Source organism: Pan troglodytes, chromosome 4 (genome assembly GCF_028858775.2).
Source record: "Pan troglodytes isolate AG18354 chromosome 4, NHGRI_mPanTro3-v2.0_pri, whole genome shotgun sequence".
NCBI classification, from domain to species: Eukaryota; Metazoa; Chordata; class Mammalia; order Primates; family Hominidae; genus Pan; species Pan troglodytes.
The window spans coordinates 133581855-133604766 of NC_072402.2; the positions used below are offsets into that span (position 1 = coordinate 133581855).

General features: G+C 47.6%; 1 protein-coding gene across 13 annotated transcripts in view; it reads left to right on the plus strand.

The window, feature by feature from the left end:
• The window catches only part of SLC25A48 (solute carrier family 25 member 48), a 66054-nt gene that overhangs the window by 10173 nt on the left and 32969 nt on the right, over positions 1–22912 (plus strand). For all 13 annotated transcript variants that reach the window (XR_010157326.1, XR_010157327.1, XR_010157329.1 and 10 more), the window contains exons 3-4: positions 5732–5803; positions 7870–8128. Coding sequence is in view for 7 of the 13 variants with exons in the window: in XM_016953867.4 (XP_016809356.3) it covers positions 5732–5803; positions 7870–8128 (331 nt within the window). In the remaining 6 variants the exon portion in view is untranslated. The remainder of the gene's footprint in view (positions 1–5731; positions 5804–7869; positions 8129–22912) is intronic.

Consider the following 22912-nt stretch of genomic DNA (forward strand, 5'->3'; position numbering starts at 1 on the left):
TTGCTCAGTTACCACATCATGTGACAATGTCCAGCAAGATTTTAACCAAAATTGGAGAATGTGTTTCAATTCTCTGATTTAAATGGTATTTATAAATTTCTCTTTGGGGGTCAGTGGGACACCTCAAAAGATGAACAAGCATTCTCCAAGTGGCATGCTCAGTCACTGACCATGGAACTGCCTACCAGAGGCCCAGCATCTCGGCAAGGAAAAGGGCTGTTGTTTCTGTAAAACCCAGGCTGACTTAATATAAGTGAGTTGGTAACAAGTCACTGTTGGGTGTGAGAGATTTAATGGTAAAAATTTGAGGGTATGGATTAGTTTCCTTGGGCTGCTGTAACAAATAACCACAAACTCGGTGGCTTAAAACAATAGAAATTTATTTCCTCACAAGTCAGGAAGTAGGAAGTCCAAAGCCAAAGTGTTGATGCCTTCTGGAGGCTCCGAGGGAGAAACTGCCACATGGTCCTCTACCAGCTTCCAGTGCCTGCTGCAGTGCTCGGCATTCCTTGGGCAGTGGCTCCGTAACTCCAGGCCCTGCCTGTCTTCATATGGCCTCCCCTCTGAGTCTCTGTGTGTCAGATCTCCCCATCCTTCCTAAGGACACTAGCCATTGGATTTAGCACAATTTACAGGAGTGGAGCTCCCTGGTCACAGTTGCCTGAAAAGGCTGGGCTTTCTCCCTTCTCTGCACTCTGCCCTGAAGCTCTGGAGGGAAGCCCTCCTGAAACATGACATCCAGTCTTTGTTTAGCCTGAATGCCCCTGTTGCACTCCAGCACACCTTCTTTCCTTCCTTCTGGCTGATGTTTTCTCAACAGACCCTGTCCACCAAGAAAGGGCCAGGCAAGTCTGAATAACTGGAAATCCAGTCCTGGCCTTATCACCTACTCTCCAGTGACCTGGGCACAGCACTTAACCTTCCTGAGCCTTGATTTCCTTGTCTGTAAAGTGGGCAAGTAGCACCTCCCTGGTGGGGCTGTCGTGAAGATTGTTCATGGAGGTACTGAGGATACAGCAATGAGCGAGATGATGCTACTATCAAGAATAGACAGGCTGGGGTGCAGGGAGGCAGACAGTCACTTGTCTAGGGTCCCGGGACTCAGCTGTGGAAGAACCTGGCTACAAGGGCCTGTGCTGCTGACCCAGGTGAAAGGCTTATTCCTGTGCCCTTGGCTGCGTGGTCTTAGGTTGAGGAGGCCTGGCTGGTGCCTATGTCTGATGCAGTGTGGCTAGGTTTTCTAGTCAGGGCTTGGCTGCCTCTAGACCAGGAGTCCCCAACTCCCATACCGTACCAGTACCAGCCTGTGGCCTGTTAGGAACGGGGCTGCACAGCAGGAGGTGAGCAGTGGGTAAGTGAGCATTACTGCCTGAGCTCTGCTTCCTCTCAGATCAGTGGCAGCATTAGATTCTCGTAAGAGCACAAACCCTATTATGAACTGTGCATGTGAGGGATCTAGGTTACCCGCTCTTTATGAGAATCTGATGCCTGGTGATCTGATGGTTTCACCTCAAAACCATCACCCCACCCTGGTTTTTGGAAAAATTGTCTTCCACAAAACTGGTTCCTGGTGCCAAAAATGTTGGGGATCACTCTTGTAGACCACTGGGACTGGACTGCAATGGACAGGCTTTGGGAGGGGGTGTCTGCCTCCTTCTCATGAACATCCCAGTGGGGGTTCTTGTTTTGCTTCAACATGCTCCCCACCATTCTAGGCTGCCCCCTCACTACCCAGTCCAGTCTGGGGCATGCATCTTGGCCCAGGACAGCCAGGGCATGGCTTGCTCTGCCAGGTCAGGGGCAGGCCAGGCAGTGGCTCAGCTCTGAGCTCTGAGGCTTCAGCCACCTCACCTCTGACACTGAGCACTCATCCTCTTCTCCTTGGGTTTTCAGCTCTGGGATGCTGAGAGCTTCCAATGGGAGAGAAACCATGAACTGGAGTAGCATGAGATTCATAGCACCCCTGACATGAAGCTCATAGTTTTGGGCTAAATATTGCATGAAGGGCCATGATCTTCAAGATGTATCCACTGCATTCACAGAATCCAGGGCTCCCATTCTCTATAAGGACCAAAGAAAGTGTCAGAGACCTGAGAAAATAGTATAGTATATAAGAAGAAAAGTACAGAATCAAAATTAATGCTGCACTAAATATATACAAAATATAACCTCATGTTAAATAGTCAAATGCAACTCAGCTTTCATGGAGGTCTATGTAGATGATATTAATATGGGATGTACATTAAATATATACAATTATACTTAATTTTATCTTACTTGATACAATATGAGCAGGTTTGCAAAAGCGAGAGTCCAAAATCTAAGCAAGTCTTAAAATGGCCTTGATTCTACATAACCAGGAGAGACGAGAAAGATAATGGCAAGGCCATCAATTCTGTAGGCCCAAAATGAGTGCTCTGGACACCTCAGATTTGGAGATTTTTCCATAATAACTAAAAGCACTGAAGCTGGGCTAGGGAACCAAGCTCTCTTCTCTCTTGCCTTTCATAGGTGTTCACTGAGTATCTATTATATACCTAACACTATGTATAGGTCAGAACCCAACCCTGAGGGCAGTCACACCTGGTCAAGAGCTTGGACTGGACTTGTTTTGGTCTCAGTAGGCTAGAGATTCGTGGGAATAGCAGCCTCTGGGGTCCTGTGGAGTGGAAAGTCCTCAGGGATGAACCAAATGAGGGGGCTAGGTTCCTGGGGAAACCATGTGAGGCAGTGTGGTTGACTGAATAATGGTCCCCAGACGTGCCTGTGTCCTCATCTGTGGAACCTGTGAATGTCATCTTATATGGCAAAAGAAAACTTTGCAGGTATGATTATGTTAAGGATCTTGAGATGGGAGGATGATCCTGGATTATCAGGGAGGTTCTTAAATGTAATTACAAGTGTCCTTATAAGAGGGAGGTGGAGAGAGATTTAGATTTATTCCTACAGAAGAGGAAGAAAACAATGTGACAACAGAAGCAGGGAGAGAAGAGGAGCCGTGATGCTGGGGCTCCGGGAAAGAGGGTGAACCCCAAAAGCTGGGGGAGACAAGGAAACAGATTCTCCTCAAGAGCCTCCTGAGGGAGTGCTGCCTTGCCAGCATTCTGATCTTACCCTACTGAGACTCATTTCAGATTTCTGGTCTTAGAACTGTGAGATAATGCATTCATGCTGTTTTAAGCCATGAAGTTTGGGGTAATTTGTTACAGCAGCAACAGGAAACTAATATAAGTAGTCAGTTGTGTTCATCTGTAAGATGGGACCAGTATCCGTGCCTTAGAGCATCTGTGGGATTTAGTGAGGTCAGTTTTATATGATGGTCAGTATGCAGTTGGTGCATAATAAATGCCTTCTCCTGCTATCACTGGGGGCCCTAGAGACTTGGGCTTTGCTGCTGGCCTCAGTGCCAGCCTACCCGAGTGCTCAGCATGCCTGACAGACCTTTGCTCCATGGCTTTGAAATTATTCTGTGATCCAGGTTTGGCTCTCAGGTTGAGTCACTTCATGTATTATTGGCTTGAGTGACTCAACCACTCAATTTTCTTAGCAGGTATTGATTACTTGTTGCAGGGGGTGGGTGGCAGTCAGCCATTTGTGGATTCACTTTCCAGGGACAGCCCTGGGAGAGTGTTGGACCTCATGACAGCCTTACATGGGGCACAGAGAGAGACCTGCACCCCTCCACCACCTGGCCCAAGTCATTGTCCTAGTTGTGGACATCCCACTCCGACGTAGGCCTCTGTGGTTCTGCTTAACAAGAAGAACTTGAAGGCCCAGTTCTCATCTTGCTGCATCTTCCAGGGAGTCTCCCCCACTGAATTTAAAATTACCTTTTCCTTCTTATCACCCAGCTCTTCTTATCCTTGGTTTATTTTCCTCCGTAGTACTTGTCTTCATCTAAAATATATATTTACTTGGGAATTATTTTTTATTGACCATCTTTCCTGACTCCACTAGGTTGTAAGGTCCATGAAGGCAGACTCTGGTTTCTTTACTGCTGAATTCCCTGAGATTGGAATAGTGCCTCCAATAAAATAGGCCCTGAACAAATATTGGTTGAGTGAGTCAATAAACACACTTCTCTGATTATGAAAGTAATAATTATGAACAGGGCGATACTATTTCCTATATTTTTCCTGTGGCTACATATGTTTATAAAACTATTCAAATGGATGCTTCTCAAACTCTTGGCCACGTTATTAGCCAAGGTCATAAACTCAGGAGAGGAGTAGGGTGAGAGCGAAGGTGGGTCCAATGAAGCTTTAGCCTTACGTGTGACATTAATTTGTTGTTGTTGTTGTTTTTGAGAGAATTTATTTCCATACGAGTTGTGTACTTAACATTAGTTTTAAACTACATAAACTAAAAACAATGAAAGTAACATCTGCTTATCGTAGGAAAGTTGGAAAATGCAGAAAAGTCCCATGCAGGAAAACATCGCCTGTGATCTTCACCTCTGAGATCACCATTTTAACTATATGTACTCTTCCAGGGCCTCCTCCACTTGTCTACAGAGCTGATCTCAGGCAGTTCATGTGAAGAGCTAGCCTGCTTTTCTGGGTCTCAGCCCTTCACTGCACGCTGGGTTCCATGGGGATGGGCCAGTATCTCCTCTTTGGTGGTCTCATGGCTCCTTCATGCACAGGCATGACATGCTGTGTGTGCTGACAAAGTGTTTTGATGGAGAATTATAGGCTGCACGTCTTAAAAGAAGTGGAACCCTCTAAGGCTAGGGCAGGGGTACTCTTCGGTGGGCTTACTCAGACCCTCTATGCCTGTCAGCTCCTGCCCCTGGTCACCAAAGCCAGCTTCCATCAGAGGCCACCACACATTAGCCATACAGTCCTTGTTCAGTCAGTGCAAAGGGGCCGCTATGCCAGGGTTGTGCCCAGCTCTGGGGATGGAAGGAAAGTAACACAGGTGGTCCTACCCTAGTTGGGCGGTCCTACATAAACTCTATATAATCAAACACATAGGGCCACTGCGACGTTTCGACTCAGACCTAAAAGATGAGCAGGAGCTGGAGGAAGAGCCTTCCAGAAGTGGGGAACAGCAGGGGCAGCTGGCTGGAGGCAGGAAAGAATTGCTGCTCTAGGGTCTGGGAACATGCAACTCATGCAGGGCTCGGGGAGAGGAGATGGCACGTGGGGTGAGAGACAGGTGCCTCCCAGGCTCAGGGAGAGTGCGGAATTTATCCTACATTTGATGGGAGGCCACTGGAGGCTTCATTGACCTTTGAAAATGATCAGTCTGCCTGTTGTGTAAAGAGAAATGGAGGAAGTGAGGGAGAAGCAGGAGACCAGGGAGGGCTTCAGGCCATGTTTCTGGTGAGGATGAGGGGTGAGGCCTAGGGTGGTGGTTCTAGGGACAAGAAGAGCAGGTCTCCCCCAAAGATATTTTGGAGGGTGGAGCGACAGACAGCAGATAGGGTAGAGTCCCAGTTTAGGTTTTTGTACTCAAGAGGCGGGGATCATACAATCATTCGGCACAACTAGCTGGCCTTTGCCATTCTCTCAGCAAAGCAGGCTTCTCTGCATTGAGTGAGTCTGAATGGGACATTAGAGGGAGGCAGTGCAAGCTGGAGACAGGGCACCAGCCTGGCCAGGACTGAAACCCAGACCCTTTGCTGGCGGGGGTCACTATGAGCAGGGCCTTTCCCTCTGGGCATCTTTGGAGCAGTGGGGCTATGAATGACCTCTGAGCTGACCCATGCCCTTGCCTCTCTCCATAGACTCGCCTGCAGGCTGGCGTTGGCTACGGAAACACCCTCAGCTGCATCCGCATGGTGTACAGGAGGGAGAGTGTAAGTGCCCCTTGGGCGAGTGGAGTGATGCCTGCCTGGGCCCCCACAGGCTGGGGACCAGGGCCACAGCCCCACACCAGCATGCAGGTGGGGGCCTCTCATCCTGCTCTTCACACTCAGCTTGATTTTCCCTACTTCATCTCACACCACACCTCAAATATTATGTGTTACCTAAACTCACCCCTGCCACTACCACAGCATAACTGAGGAAAAACTCCAGTTTTGTGTAACCTCTGTGGAGAAATCCTGAAGAATCTGGAGCTGCAGTGTGGAAAATTCCTGCAAAAACAAGGTGATGGCTCAGTTTTTCACAAAGGAATGAGTGACTGGCAAACCGTGTGCTGATAGACCTCCCTTTATCTGGCCCGGCCGGAGCCAGATGTGTCTGAGCCTAGACACCAGAGTTTACCTGCGCCCAGGTCACTTTAGACCATGCGACCTGAGGTATTCCTTTTCCAAAGGGAAAACTGAATGATGCTTTGTAGAAGATGCATCAGGCTCCCTTCTTGAGAATCAGCATGTGCTTCAGGAAAACTTTCTGAGGCCCCTCTTTGTGGAATTTAGAATAAATTTTAAAATTTTGAATGAAATGACCTGATTTAAAGAAACCATCAGGTGGAACCCTGTCGCAGCCCTCTGACTTTTCCCTGAGTCACTGGAAATGTGGTCCCATTGTAGCCATTGTCTCCACCGGACTCCATCCTAACAAGTGTCCTGGGGCTCGGAAGCCTCCTGCAGGCACCTAGAGTTTTCCCACGGATGAAGTGTGTCTTGCGTCAGGGTGGTGGTGTAACTCCCTTGATCGGCTGCTTTAAAATTGGGGCGAGCGCTGCAAGCCTAGCACTTGGTGTTCCCGGGTGATGCTGTGGGAGTCCACAGTCCCCTGAAAGTGGCTGTTGATTCTCCTTTTGGCACATGTTCCCGACAGTGTCTGCCAGCCTATGTCCCAGCTCTGGGGTTTTGGTGGGGACTGCGGGCGGTTTCTCTGAGACACAGCAGCCCATGGCTAAGCCACATCCCAAGTTATCTGAAGGATCTTGTGATGGAAGAAGAGCATGAAGCAGGGTGTGTTCACGTGTGTGTGTGTGCATATGTGTGTATATATGCATGTGTGTGTGCGTGTGCAGGTGTGTGTGAGGCATCCTGCCTCTGGCAGCCAGGGTACAGTGTGCGCAGTGAGGACTAGTGGGTTTGTGCACAGCCTGGAGTCTGCACAATAGCTTCCCAGTACTTTCTCACATTTGATTTGGCACGCGTGTGCTGCCCTGACTCCTCCGAGGGCCTGTGGAATTTTCCGGTTTTCCTCAGCACATCTGTGGTGTTCATCAAGAATGCCGTGTGGAAGGGACCGAACCCGGCCTGCAGCACCCCCTCCTCAGCCTCCTGCAGCCTGTGTGTGCGCATCCTGTGTCCTTATGTGGCCCCTTCAGCCACTTCTGTCAGAAGACACCCATGCTCATGGGCACTCATCTAGAGGCTGTGCCAGGCACCCCTCGGGGGTCTAGGGAACCCCTGTCTTACACCACAGGCTTAGTAGACTCCCTTTGTTGTAACTGTCTCAATTTGTCTGTTCCACACCTCACTTTCCCCAGATTATGAGTTCAGTGAGGGCGGAGGCCGTTTCTTCCTTATGGTTGCTCCCCAGGGCCTGGCCCCTAGCCAGTGCCTGGAGAATGTTTCTGTTGTGGTATATGAGGTGGGGGCGTGTGGTGCTTGGCCAGCTCACTGCTCCTAAGGTCTCCTCAGGATCCCCCTTGGCCACAGCCTGACTTCTTTCCAGCCCAAGATCACTGCCCCTCCCGGCGCATGCATGGCATGTGTGGGTTCCAGGCCAGGACACAACCCACAGGAAACAAAGCGGCCTGCAGAAGCCGGGCTGTCCTCGGAGCAAGAATGCCTGCCCCTGAGTGGTTCCCCACCCCCTACCTCCTGTCGCATCAGCACCCTCTTCCCCTCTCTTCATGGACACATGGGCAGATGTGTCCGGTGGTGTACCCCGTCAGCCTGCAGGCTCTGCGACGGCAGCCCCGGGTCCTCACGCCTCTTCCTTCTGGTTTTCACTGCAGGTGTTCGGCTTCTTCAAGGGCATGTCCTTCCCCCTCGCCAGCATTGCCGTCTACAACTCCGTGGTGTTTGGGGTCTTCAGTAACACGCAGCGGTTCCTCAGCCAGCACCGCTGCGGGGAGCCAGAGGCCAGTCCTCCCCGCACGCTGTCAGACCTGCTCCTGGCCAGCATGGTGGCCGGCGTGGTCTCTGTCGGGCTGGGAGCGCCCGTGGACCTCATCAAGATCCGGTTGCAGATGCAGACACAACCGTTTCGGGACGGTAAGAGGCCAGGGGAGCGGAGGCTGGTGTCTGGGACTTGTGTCCCTTTCCTGGTTTGTGGGATCTGGGACATGGTTGTTAAAATCCTTTTACTGAGCAAGGCATCTACCTTGTCACCTAGTAGTCCGTAATTACAGGCATACCTCGGAGACATGGGTTCGGTTCCAGACCACTGCAATAATGCAAATATCACAATAAAAGTCACATGAACTTTTTGGTTTCCCAGTGCATTTAAAGTTATGTTTAGACTATACTGTAGTCTAAGTGTGCAATGGCATTATGTTTTAAATAAGTATATATACCTTAATTTAAAAATACTTTAGTACTAAAAATTATTGACAATTATCTGAGTCTTCAGCGAGTCGTAATCTTTCTGCCAGAGGAGGGTCTTGCCTCGATGTTGATGGCTGCTGACTGATCAGGGTTGTTGTTGCTGAAGGTTGGGTGGGCTGTGGCAATTTCTTAAAATAAGACAACAATGAAGTTTGCCATATCCATTGACTTCCTTTCACAAAAGTTTTCTCTATAGCATGAGACGCTGTTTGATGGCATTTTACCCACAGTAGAACTTCTTTCAAAATTGGAGTCAGTCCTCTCAAACCCTGACGCTGCTTTATCAGCTAAGTTTATGGATATTCTAAATCCTTTGCTGTCATTTTAACAACATTCACAGAATCTTCACCACTAGTAGATTTCATCTGAAGAAAAACTGTCTTTCTCATCCATAAGAAGTAACTCTTCATCTGTTAAATATTATCATGAGATTGCACCATTCAGCCCCATCTTCAGCCTCTACTTCTCATTCTAGTTCTCTTGCTTTTTCCATCACATCTACAGTTCCTTCCTCCATGGAAGCCTTGAAGCTCTTGAAATTTTCTGTGAGGGTTGGGGTTAACTACTTCCAAACTCTTGTTAACATTGCTATTTTGACCTCCTCCCATGAACCCCAAATGCTCTTAAGAGCATCTAGAATGGTGAATTTTTTCCAGAAGGTTTTTCAATTTGCTTGGTTCAAATACATCAGAAAAATAACTATCTATGGCAACTATAGCCTTAAGAAATATACTTCTTAAGTAACAAGACTTGGAAGTCAAAATCACTCCTTGATTCACGGGCTGCCGAATGGATGCTGTGTTAGCAGGCCTGGAAACAACATTCATCTCCTTGTGTATCTCCACCAGAACTCTTGGGTGACCAGGTGCATTGTCAATGAGCAGTAATATTTTGAAAGGAATATTCTTTTCTGAGCAGTAGGTCTCAACAGCGGACCTAAAATACTCAGGAAACCATGCTGTAAACAGATGTGCTGTCATCCAGGCCTTGTTGTTCCTTTTCTAGAACACACAGAGCAGATTGATTGTCATTCTTAAAGGCCCTAGGATTTTCAGAATGGTAAGTGAGCACTGGGTTCAACTTAAAGTCACCAGCTGCATTAGTCCCTAACAAGAGAGTCAGCCTGTCCTTTGAAACTTCGAAGCCAGGCATTGACGTCTCCTCTCTAGCTATGAAGTCCTGAAGTCATCTTTTTCCAATAGAAGGCTGTTTTGTCTACATTGAAAACCTGTTGTTGGGTATAGTCATGTTCATCAATTCTCTTAGCTAGATCTTCTGGATAACTTGCTGCAGGCTCTACATCAGCACTTGCTGCTTCACCTTGCACTTTTATGTTGTGGAAATGGCTTCTCTCCTCAAACCTCATGAACCAACCACTGCCAGCTTCAAACTTTTCTTCTGCAGCTTCCTCACCTCTCTCCACCTTCAGAGAATTGAGGAGAGTTATGTCCTTGCTCTGAGTTAGGCTTTGGCTTAAGGGAAAGTTGTGGCTGATTTAATGTTCTATCCAGACTACTCAAACTTTCTTCATACCAGCAATAAGGATATTTCACTATCTTATTATTTGTGTGTTCATTGGAGTAGTGCTTTTAATTTTCTTCAAGCATTTTTCCTTTGCATTCACAACCTGGCTAACTCTTGGGCAAAAGAGGCTTAGCTTTTGACCTGTCTCCACTTTCAACATGACTTCCTCACTAAGTTTAATTATCTCTAGCTTTTGATTTAAAGTGAGACATCTATGAGTCTTCCTTTGACTTGAACACTTAGAGGTCATTGTAGAATTACAAACTGGCCTAATTTCAAGTTGTTGTGTCTCAGGAAACAGGGCAGCCTGAGGAGAGGGAGAGAGATAGGGAATGGCTGGCTTGTCAGTGGAGCAGTCAGAGCAACCATGATTAAGCTGACTCTCTTATATGGACACAGCTTGTTGTACCCCCAAACAATAATATTAGTAGCATCAAAGATCACAGATCATCATAACAGATATAGTGATTATGACAAGGTTGAAAATATTGTGAGAATTATGAAAATGTGACATGGAGATAGGAAGTGAGCACATACTGTTAGACAAATGGTGCCGATAGCCTTGCTGGACTCAAGCTGACCACAAACCTTCAATTTGTAAAAAATGAAATATCTGGGAAGTGAAATGAAGTGAAGTACAATCAAACAAGGTGTGGTTTTATTACTATTTAATCTGATGCAGTAACTGTCATTGATTAAGTATTTGGTATGTGGCAGGTACTCTCTAGGACCTTTGCATATGTTCTCATAATTCATCTTGTAACAATTCTGTGAGGCAGATGCTGCTATCTCCATTTTACAGATGAGAAAACAGGCTCCCAGAGGTTAAGGTAGTTACTCAAGAACACACGATTAGCCACTGGTGAGTGAGAGCCACCAGTGAGAGTGAGGCATGGGAGGTTTCTGCAGGCAAATATTGCAGTACCCAGTGCAAAATGCTAAGGCCCCTTGTTCAAAAATTATGCCATATTTTACAATGGCAACAGCAAAGCACTAAGCCAAGCATGGTGCTTGTGTGAACACACTGGTCTCATCCGCACGAAGCTAGCCCCAGCTGAGCTGGGACTCATACGCATGTATGTCTCATCCAAAAGCCCAGAGTCCCGACCTCACCTGGCCCACATGCCAGGAAGTGCAGCAGGCGAGGCCTTGCTCCTGACCACCTGTCTCCTGCCCTTACCCGCCCTTGCCTGTCCTTCAGCCCTTGCCTTTCCTGTTAGAGCTTCACTTCTTGTTGTGCGATGTAGCAATTTCTGCACCACAAACCCTCATCTCTCGTTCCTCCTTGCTGGGAAAGAGTTTTTTGCATCTTTCCTGGCAGTGGCTTTCCCAAAGGAGGCTAGAAAAAACAGGAAGGCACTTGCTGTGCAGAGCAGAGAGAGTGCCGGCTTTGGAGGAAGGATAGGCTTGCAGTGGTAGGAGACGGATTTCAGTACCTTGAGGTACTTTGATTCTCAGCTCTACCACTCAGTTCCCTGTCTCCTCAGGTTAGATACTGCCCTTCCTGAGGCTCATGCTCCTTTTCTGTGTAATGGAAAGGCTGGACCCATAGTCCTTTCCTGTGTAATGGAAGAAATGGACCCAGAGTCCTTTCCTGTCACCTCAGACATCTGATGGGGCTGACAGTCTCCAGCTTGATCTTGGCCCTTGTGGAGAAGACTCCTCTCCCTGGCAGCCTTCTGAGTAGCCCCTGTGTGACCCCTCTGCCCAGGGAGGCTGGGTTTCAGCATGTATCATGGTCAGAGCCCCAGCAGCTCACTCAGGAGCATCCCAGCCTAGCATCTCCTGCCCCAGCCCCGGAGCTGCCCAGGACAGGGTCTGCACATGCTCTAAGCATGGTGCTGCTGCTCCTTGCTGGGGTGCATGGAGGGCCTGAGGCCTGGCTGCCCCAAGGCTGTGTGTCACATGCCCCAAGGCTCATGGCCACTGCAGCACGTGGGGAGACGCAGGAAAACAAATGGGGCCATCAGGGAGACACAGGGCCGGCAGTTCTTCACCTTCATCTTCAGCATATTGGGTCATGTCTTGGCACAATTCAATTTGATTCAAGGGTGGCACCTCTGAGGAATGTTTGAACTTTGCTGATCTGTCCCATCCCAGAGGCATAAGCAAAGATGTAGAGGAATGAAGGCTGTCATGAGCAGGCTGAGAACCCAGGCATCCAGGCCCCTGTGCTGGCTCTTTGCTCTATCCTGACTGCTTCAGAAAAGCTTGCCTTAGGGGAAAGGAAATCTCCATACGTCTTAAAACTGTTTGGGGTTTGGTTGTTGGAAAAGGCTCAGCAATGAGGCTTTTTGGCTGCTGGAAGCAGCCCCGCCTCCTTTACCACCTGGCACCTTGTCCCTGGAAGGGGAGGAAATGGGGGTAGCTTTGCGAATATCTGTTTGCAAGTATCTGTTGGGGGCCCTCACCCAGCTGGGACACCAAGGGAGGTGTTTCCCAATAAATACTTTCCTTAAGAAGGTCTGGGACATTTGAAGGTTTCTTGACAACTTTTTGTTCTATCCTCTGTCCTGCCCACCTCCACTCCAGCTTTTCCCTGTACAGTATGCTAGAATGGTGTCATACCAGGCCCTGAGTGATAGGGGATCCTGAAGCTAGGCTAGAAGCATTTGGAGACTAGAGGAAGAATGGGAGGCAGCCAAGGGAGTGGCTGAATCCAAGCATGGCCTCCAAGCAGGGTGCACAGCTCCTGGCCAGTGTTAGGGAGCTGAGCAGCCACCATTAGCAGCTGCCAATGTGACATGCTCACTCTATACCAGACACCACATAAGGTACTGTCCACCCATCACCTTCTTTAATATCCACCATTACAGCATGAGGCAGATATGATTGCCATCTCTGTTCACGTATCTCCAAGATGATAGTTATGCACCTACTGGATGCCAGGCACAGGGCTATGTGCTGAGAATGCAGTGGTGAACAAAAGACTGCATCCTGTCTCTGTTACAGTGCGGCATCCAGCTGAGAGCCAGAGAGGAACTGGGTGCCTACAAACCATGGTGGTAGGGAAATACAATGGGCTGTCAGGCTGGAGTCAAGGAGGGCTTGGGAGCAGGGTGGGAGAAGGGCTGGGAGGAAAGCCTGGAGGTCAGGGCTGTGCACCTGCCCAGGTAGTGCTGAGGGCCACTCAGGTCTGCCTTGCCTAGGTATGGGAGCCTGAGATATGGCCTACCTGGGGACCTTCAGATCTCCCATCAGGGAAGTCCTTAAAGGGATCCTTAAAGGGCCTTAAAGGGCCCTTTACCACCTGGCACCTGTCCTTAAAGGGCCCTGTCTTTTGGGTAAGCCTCTGAGCAGTGAGAACACAGGGACCCTGTCCTTCCACCACGGGGAGGTGCTGACATGTCTCAGGATAGGTAAGATTCCCTGAGCCTCCTGTATGGCAATCTGCCCATGGCCTGTGCCTTCAGGTTGTTTATTCGTCTGTGGTGCCAGAAGGAAACCAGTTCTCTTAAATAAACCCCCGAGGCAGCAACAGAAAATGAACATGTGTTTGTTCTGTTCTTCCCTGTGTGCCAGGAGACCAGCCTTTTGGGAGCTTGAAGAAGGCTCTTAGTAAGAGGCATGGGAGGTTTCTGCAGGCAAATATTTCTCAACCCTGCAAAGCTTTGAGCCATTAGAACCTGGGCTCATCGGCTTAGCACAAAGAGCAAAGCCAAAGCCAAAGATGGTTCACCAAGTGCATGGAGGGAGAGTAAAAGCCAAGATTGGAGGACCCACCTCTGCCATGCCCCCACAAGTTTCTGTGATCTGGACTGAATAAGAATGGTCTTGGCAGTAGTGGCTGAGTGGCCAGTGTTTACTGAACCCTAATTGTGTGCCAAACACTATGCTAGGAGCTTGGCATATGTTTAATCTTCACAACAACCCAATTCCTGGGGATTTACTATGGGGAGACTGAGGAACAGAGAGGTTTCATACCCCGAGGTCCCTTCCTTAGTGGGAGGTGGAGGAGGTCTGATTCAGAGGCACTGATGCTTTCTCTGCTTTTGCCCCAGGATTTGTAGAAGCTGAGGTTATGACAATGTTGATAACATTGGGCCACCTGGGCCTTTGCGCAAAATTGTCATGCACACAAATAGCTTCAAACTTTAGGGAGAAGTGAGCTGGGAGCATGTCTCCAAAATGACGTTGTCCAAGTAATGGGCACAGCTTGTGGGTTCCAAGGGTTGGGTGTGAATTCTGTGGGATCGGGCTGCCCCCTCTGATCTCCCTTGCCCTCAGTTGCTTGGGGGAAGGACTTTGGTGACAGCAGGTGCTAGACAGGATCAACTACTGGGGAAGGGAGGGGAGGCTGACAAAAAGTCACCAGGCAGTGTTTTCTGCCAGAAATCCCTCCAGAAAATGAGAAGGAATGTGGTTTTTTTTCAATTGCTCCTCAGGAACCCTCTAGGCTAGAGACAGAAAACTCAGAGACTCATCACGACAGGGAGCTAACATACATGTAACCTCCTATATTAGTCCAATCTCTTGCCGCTAATAAAGACATGCCTGAGACTGGGTAATTCATAAAGAAAAGAGGTTTAATTGACTCACAGTTCCACATGGCTGGGGAGGCCTCACATGCATGGCAGAAGGTGAAGGAGGAGCAAAGTCACGTCTTACATGGCAGCAGGCAAGAGAGTGTGTGCCAGAGAACTCTCATTTATAAAACCATCAGATCTCATGAGACTTACTCACTATCATGAGAACAGCATGGGAAAGACCCCACCCCCATGATTCAATTACCTCCTACCAGATCCCTCCCATGACACATGGGGATTATGGGAGCTACAATTCAAGATGAGATTTGGGTAGAGACACAGCCAAATCATATCGCCTCCCCCGGCATTGCAGTAAATACAGAGTTTATTTGACACAAGGCCAGCTACACCACGTGGGAGACAGAGTTATTCCTCAAACAATCTCATAGGAGGCTTATAGGTTAGGGCTTTTTCAAAGGCAGTTTGTGGGAAGGGATGGAGATGGCTAGGCAATGGGTGCTTGCTGCTGATTGGTTGGCATGCAATCATAGAGGTGTGGAAAATGATCCTCCTATGCACATTGTTGCTTCTGGGTGAGGCCACAGGAGCAGGGTTTGTGGGTCCAGGAGCAGGGCTGGTGAGTTGGTGCCACTGGTGTCAGACATGCAAAAAGCCTGAAAAGATACCTCAAAGGGCCAATCTTAGGTTTCACAATACTGATTACTCCTGCAGTGATGTTATCGGCGGGAGTAATTGGGGAAGTTTGCGTATCTTGTGACCTCCTAAATAATGGCTGGCAATCCTTTATGTCTATACCTTAGCAGAATTCAGGCTCCTCTCCTCCCTCTAGCCTGTTGACCTCTCATTACTTTTAGGGAAGGGCGATTATCATTTAAAGTATAAACTAAATGTCTGGCAAAGTTAGCTCAGCCTAAGCCAAGAAATAATCAAGGCAGCTTGAAGGATAAAGTCAAAAGGGGGATTGGCTAGATTAGGTTGCCCCCACTGCCATAATTTTCTCACTGATCTAATTTTTGCAAAGGTAGTTTCATAAGTGGGAAGAGGTGTCTGGGGAAGTGAATCCTCTCCCATTTTTCTTGAGACCACAGCTCTCCTAATCTATGTTTCATTTTTCCTCTTTTGATTGAAACCTGGACACAGAACATATTTTATCTTCTGCCTCATTCTGCTATTAGAAAAGCAGTAGTTCAAGCCTAATGTGTAAGCTTCAGTGTCTGAGAGGCAGCTGGGAGTGGTGGGGACTGTGGCAAGCTGGGCCCACATCCTGTCCAAGGGAGTGGTCACAACCCCACTTTAACGGACTGTTGCCCTGTGGCCTGATGTGCTTGGATCCTCCGATTTTTAAGAGAAGGCAAAAAGGTAGATTTTTTCGTGAGATATTTTGGTTGGAATGATCATGTAATTCAATGAAAACCAAACAGAACACCATAGAGCCCAAGGCTGTGTTAATTGCATAGAATGGGGCTGGGGCTGGCTGCAGTCCTGTGGTCTGCGCCCTGGGTCAGGCCCAATCCATGTGTTGACTATGCTCATGTGGGCATTTCTAGGCAGCCTTGGGCAGGGCTTGTGAGACTGATCGGGTTTTGTGGTTCTGCTTCAGGATTGCCAGTCCACTTCCAGGGTGATCCTATGTGATATGAGAGACAGCACTCACATACGGAAGCCAGGTGCCAAGAGGCCTCTGGCTTCTTTGCTCTGGTACATATGACAGGTGGACTGGGGGCCACATTGAGGTGAGAGCCCAGCTCAGGTGGTTGGGGGACTGGCAAATATACAGCCAGTGTATATTCAGCCAGCCCCTCCTGATTGTCTCTTAGTGGTGATCCATGGTTGAAAATCTACAAGCTACAGAACATTGAAAGTAGAGGTAGAAAGTGCCCATTCATGCAATTACAACCACTGGTAACACATTAATGTGTTTATTTTTCCATTCTGTATACATAGATTAAAGATTTTAAGAAGCTGTGATCATGCTATATGGACAATTTCATGTCCTGTTTTTAACTCAGCATTATAATAGAAACACTAACCATGTTATTAAAATAGCATGTAAAATTTTTTTAAGTAGATGGGCAATATTTAAAATGGATGTGCACTAGTCCATCAAATACACATGCATGCACACACACAGACACACACACTGAAAGAGTCTATGTAGTATGGTAAAAATTAAGCTTCCAGAATTAGACTACCTGCTTGTAATTCTACTTCCACTGAACCCAAAAAAGATTAGACAACTCACCTAATGTCACCGAGCCTCAGTTAACTCATCTGCAAAGCAGGCATAACTATAGTAGCTACTTTATAGCTGGGATGCAATGAAATGTATTATACATGAAGACCTCAGCACAATGTCTGGCATACAGAAAATGTGAAATAAATGTTAGTTATCAGTAAATGTATTATTTAACAATCTTCCTAATGGTGAATATTTAGGTTGTTTACAGTTTTTCCTCTTTTAAAAATAGTGGTATGATCAGCAAATATATTCATAAAGAGTTCTCTTTATTTAGGGCTATTTCCCTAAATGTGTGGGCTCTTTGATTCATGAGTGGGTTAAGGGGTGTGGCCATTTTTAACATTCTTGGTACATATTGTGAAATTGTTATCCAGAAGAGCTTTACCAAATCATATAAGCAGTTGCTTACATTTAAAGGGAATTTCCATTTGACACTGACTACCATTGCACAATAACCAGTAGTTATGCCCGATGTAAATGCTTCCAAATTAACAGAGGTATTCTTCTGGGGCCTCTGCCACTTGGCAAGCAAGGAGACATTGGCCTGTGTTCAGTTGGATGTGCCTGTGACAGTAAGGCACCTGTGAAAAAACCCTTCCTTTTAAAATCACTGCCCTTTGCATGGGCATGAGCCTAACTAGGTGGCCTGTTGGGCATGAGCCTAACTAGGTGGCCTGTTGAGCCTGAGCTAGAAGTCAGGGCTGTGACCCTGCAGACCAGTAGTCCCTTTGCTGCCTGAGCTATGGCCTTCCTAGAAGTTCATGGCTAATGACACTCACTCCTCCCCCATCTGGGAGTGTTTAGATCTGTTTTTCCATTAAAAGACTAATTAATGTGCAGATCACAAAGCCCTCCACATAACAGGAGGTTGGAGTTGGGAGGATCAGGGAAGGACTGAACATTAACTCTGTGCTGACTATCCTAATCATTGCACCAGGCCCAACTGGAGGCAAGGAGATGAGTGTTACACCTGTTTGAATTCACTGTGAATTGTTCATTCACAAGCATTTCCTGAGCCCCTGCTTTGAGGCAGACACAGTGGGTAAAGAAGCGCTGGAAGCCACAGCCTTCAGGGTGTCCACAGCCTGGTGGGGAGCCAGATGTGTGCTTCAATGAGAAAGGCCTCATGAAAGTCTTTGGAACCCCTGACTCTGGCTTGGTGGATCAGGAAGCCTCCAGAAAGGAAGAGGCTGTTGATCGGGTTTTTTAGTTCTACGTAGCATTTAGAGATGGGGACATGGGATGGCGAAGTGTTTTAATACTGTGGGAACAACGTAGGGGAAGATTTAGTGGCAGGAAAATGTAGGCACATGGTGGGACAAGGGAGCCTTTGGTTAGCACAGACAAGCAATGCAGGGATGGTGGGGGTTTTGGAAGATGCAGAGTAAGTTGGGAAGCGCTTGGATTTCTTCGCTGAGGATAGGCTTAGATTATATTCAGCAGGCAGTGAAGCACTTTGGACACCAGAATGATGCAATCAGAGTGGTGTTGGAGAAGAGAAAACTGGCCTCTGGAAGGGGCAGAAGAGTGGTGGGAATTGTAGAAGTGGGTAGATTGATTTGAAGGCTGTAGCCACAGACCTGGGGCCCTGGGCTTGGGAACAGAGACAGGTGGCAGATGCAGAGGCCCTGATGATATAGAAGCAGCAGGCCGAGCATTAGGTATAATCAGGAGAGAGGAAAGTGTCAAAAATGACCAAAGACCCCAAAGTTGGATGACAATGAGACAAGTGGAACCCCCCACACAGGGAATTAAGTAGCAAATGAAACATCTAAGATGGTTCTTGGCATGGAGCAGGTAATCAATCAATGCTTACTGTGGCTGCTGCTGGAGGGGCAGACTTGAGTGAGAAGAGGATGAGTTTTGCCTGGTCTGTGTAGTGTGAGGTGCCTGTGAGATTACACCTGGAAGCATCAGGGCTGCAGGTAGAGGCACAAGTGCAATAGGCATAGAAGTGACAGTTGAGGTCATAACATTAGATGCAAACACCAAGCGAGCTGCAAATAAGGCAGAGGATGGCAGCAAAGAGAAGACTTAGTGAAGGAATTTGGGAAGAAGCAGAGAGTTACAGTAACACTAATAACTGCAGTTAAAATTATCGAGCTCATACCGTGTATTGAGCTATACCACGTTAATACCCATTCCATTATCATCACAGCAACCCTATGAAATAGGCCCACTTATCATCTTTATTTTACAGGTGAGAAAACCAAGGCTGAATTACATAATTTGTCCATGCTCACATAGCTATCCCTTGGGGAGGTGGGGAATTACCCCAGGCTGTGCAACTCTATGACCCCTAGAAACTGAGTCCTGAGAAACTGGTGTTACTGAAGTAGGAGGAAGGAGCGTGTGGAGGGGAAAAATGCTAAAGTTGGGGTGATGATGGGGACAGAGACAGAGGGCAATGGAGAAGGAAAAGGCATTCATTTCCAAGTTGGGAGAGAAGAAGAAAGAAAGTAAAAATGCAGAGAGATTCTTGAGGGCACGTGGGAGGAAGTTGAGGGAATTGATGTCAGAAGCCCTGGCTCCATCATACTGAAGACCATCTGGATAGAAAGGAATCAGAGTGGGGCCAGGATTTGAGGTGAAGAAGGTTCTAATTTCTGGACATGCCAAGAGCAGACAAGCTGGGCTGGATGGTAACAGCAGAGAGGGTCAGCCGAGAGGTGGGTCTCAGCCATAAAGCCATCTGAGCCCAAGAATCTGCATGGTGACAAAATAAGGCAAAAACATTTCTCTAGTTTCCCTGAATCCTCAGAGTTGCCTGGCTGGGAGGTCATCAGCTGTACCTCTGAGGCCCTGAGTGCATCCGTTTGTCTCTTTAGCAATATTTTATTGCTACTTTGAAGATGTGTGGCAACCAAGGAAAATATTCTTCTCCAGGCAGGTTGACCTTGGGAAGGAACAGCAGATTTTCCAAGACTTTCCCAGTACAGGGTAGGGGTTATTGATGTTAAGATCCCTGAAGGGACACACAACCCTTAAAGATGAAACCTTATGTAGAAAGGCAGGAACCCTTGGAGCATGAAAAGGGACCCAAAATCCTGAAGACAACCCAGGCCTGTATAGCCTGGGCCTTCTCAAGTAGGCTGTGGGTTGCCAATAGCAAGTGAGAGCTGGAGCAATGGCAGCCCAGGAGTGAAGGGAGGAGGTTTGTGGAGAGGCCAAGCATATGGCCATGCAGTTCCAAAGAAGTCCTTGTTCTGAACGGTTTGGCTAGTTTGAACCCTCTGAACAGTTTGTCCTTTTCAAACAGTTGTCCCACATAGTTACCAGACATTAATGATAGTGCATAATACACCATTGTACAAATTACGTACATTGGTGACACATGGTTTATTTAAAGCAATTGACAACAGCAAGTATTGTCCTGATTTCTGGACTTAACACCAGTATTGGTCATTCTTGGCCCCATGTGGGCAACAGTGATCTCCCACAGTAGACTTGGCTGCAGGTCACAGCTGCCTGCAGTTGGCAGGTCCGGCACTTCCAGAATCCAGAGTCATATAAGGACATGGTGATAAAAATAGGAATAAGAACTATTTGCCTTGAGTAAGGGACATTTTCATGGCATGCATTTCAGTAAAGCACATTTGTCAATATTCCCTTTTCATGTTCATAAAACCAAATGAGGTGGACAGGCCACTTATTCTCTGCCTTTCACAGATCATGAGGAAACTAAGACCCAGTGAGATTGAATCTCTTGCATGGGGTTGTACATTAAGTAGCAACTGAACAGGAATGCAAATCCAGGGCTCTTTCTATGAAAGCATCTGCCTATCTTGGGCCTCTCACATCATGAGGAAACTGCTGGACTCTTAGAAACAGGAACTAGGTAGGAGCTTCCCAGCTGGTAATATCCTGGGAAGTGATCTGAGGGGTCCACCAGCCTGCTCAAGCTCAAACCCAAACTGAGGATGTTACAGCCAGCCTGTCTGCTGGAGGATGTACAGCCATGTTACTGATGCTTCCATCAAATCTAAGCAGTGCTGTAGGTGGGACCCTGATTTTGGAATTTCCTTTAATATCTAAAGCCTCTGACCCAAGGATCAGTCAGGGCCAGACTTTTGATGAATGCCAAGGGTGTGAGTCTTGGGAGTGCTGAGACCTGCCTAAGTCAGGCGCTCCATTGTCCATGGAGTAGATGCTGAGATATATATGGGACTCGGGCCATAGTGTATGATTCCTGTCATCAGGAAACTCACCGCCACACTAAGGGCAAAACAACACACTCAGAAAACAGTAGCAAGAGAGGCAAGCCATACTAGGGGGCACAGCCTCAGGCATGGGCTGTGGGGACCTTTTTCTAAGAGCGCCTTGTTAATATGGAAAATGTGGTCCAACCCATCGAACAGCAGCTGTACTTTTAAGAGTTTGTGGACTAAGAAAACAAATATGTCAAGAAGCTACTATGGATTACTAATATGTTTAAGTAAAATCTTATTGTGTTACCTGTGATAGTACCCACACATATGAGAAAAATGGGCACATATGTATGTGTGAGACATTGTAGGAATTCTGTCAATGCATAATGCTCATGGATTGTGGGGTGCCTTGAAATGACTCCCACTGGCTGAGCCTTACTGGACATAGAACCCTCATGAAAACCTGCACATCCCTGACTAGTGACCCATAGGGCCTCATTTGTGGATGGCTGATTTGTCAAGGATTTTCTGTAGAAAGTGGCCTCTTGAGAAATTATGCTGTGTTCCCTGTCCCACCACCCACATACCCACATACCCACACAGCAGAGGAGGCTGGGAGCACTTTCCCTTCCAGAGAGTGGCCAGGCCTTTGTGCTCCTGAGGGCCAGCACTGCTCCCCTCAGTGGTCAGCCATTGTGTTTCTGCTGGCCTTACTGTTTCCAAGGTCATGGCCCATTGAAGACACTGAATAGCATTGACTGAGAAAGGAAAATAAATGGAACATCTTTGTGTTTGTGTCTGAGGAAGGCACAGTGACTTTCTGTGGCTGGGTCCCTGGGTTCTGGAAAAGGGGCAATAGTGGTAGAGCTGGTGTCTCCAGTCTGTGTCCAGCCCAGCTCAGCCCTTCTGAAGTTGGATGTCCCCTAAGAGATGGCTGTATTGGTACCTGTTAGGATTGGCCAAACCTGGACCTACAACCACCATTCCCCAAAATAAAACTCCCTGAAGAGGCATCTACCTCTAAGGGACCTCCCAGGCCAAACAGGAGGCCAGCAGTAAGGCACTAGCACTTCACAGAGAGCTGCAGAGCCAGATAGCCATGGCCTGTGGCTTTAGGTGTGGCCGGGACTGAGCTGGACAAGGCAGGAGGCCTGGGCCCTCCTCCACTTCCTAGGGCAGTGGGTTGCTATTTTCATTGACTTTGAACATCTTGCTAGTCTTGGTTACATAGGTGCAGGGGGCCTGAGATAGCCCTAACTGAAGTTGGGGAAATGAAGGAAACCACATGCATCCTGAGTTTTTGAGGTACATAATCTATATCTATCCTAATAAAAGGTAGTATGCCCTTGATCTAGAGAGGCAGCAGTTTTTGAGGTACATAATCCATATCTATCCTAATAAAAGGTAGTATGCCCTTGATCTAGAGAGGCAGCAAAAGTTGGTCTCAAATGCAAAGCATTCATGATTTTAAAAAGATCAAGATTTGATTAATGTTTTAATCCTCATTACAGAATAAAAAATTCTAATTAGAGAAATTAGGTACACTTCGCTTGAGAAGGAAATATATCTAATGCCAATCCTTTCGCATATACATGTACACCCTGAAGGTTCAGAAACAATGGGCTGGGAGTTGGCTGTTTCCTGTGAGCTGTGTCCTGATCCGGCACCTCGTAGTCTTCCTCAGGTTCCTTGGACAAAGGACGTGCAAGTCCAGAGATCTCAGTTGTGCATATTTCCAAGACTGACTTTCCAGTAACTTTTCAAATCAGCTTTTAAGAGTCATCAAAATTGGGTTTTCACAAACTAAAATTGGTCCCATGGTATCAGAGTACCAAGAACTCCGATCCAGTGTTTTCCTGAGGCTATCTGCTGAGGCTCCTGGCAACCCCCCGGCTCTGCCACCCCCACAAGCCAGAGAGCACTTAGCACCACATGGGCCACTGCCGGAGATTTCTGCTGTTTTCCAGAAGAAGGCTCTTCTGTTTATTCATCAGCAGGGCTATCTTATACTGGTCATAGTTTTCTATGGCTCCTACTCTTGCTGTTGAATTGA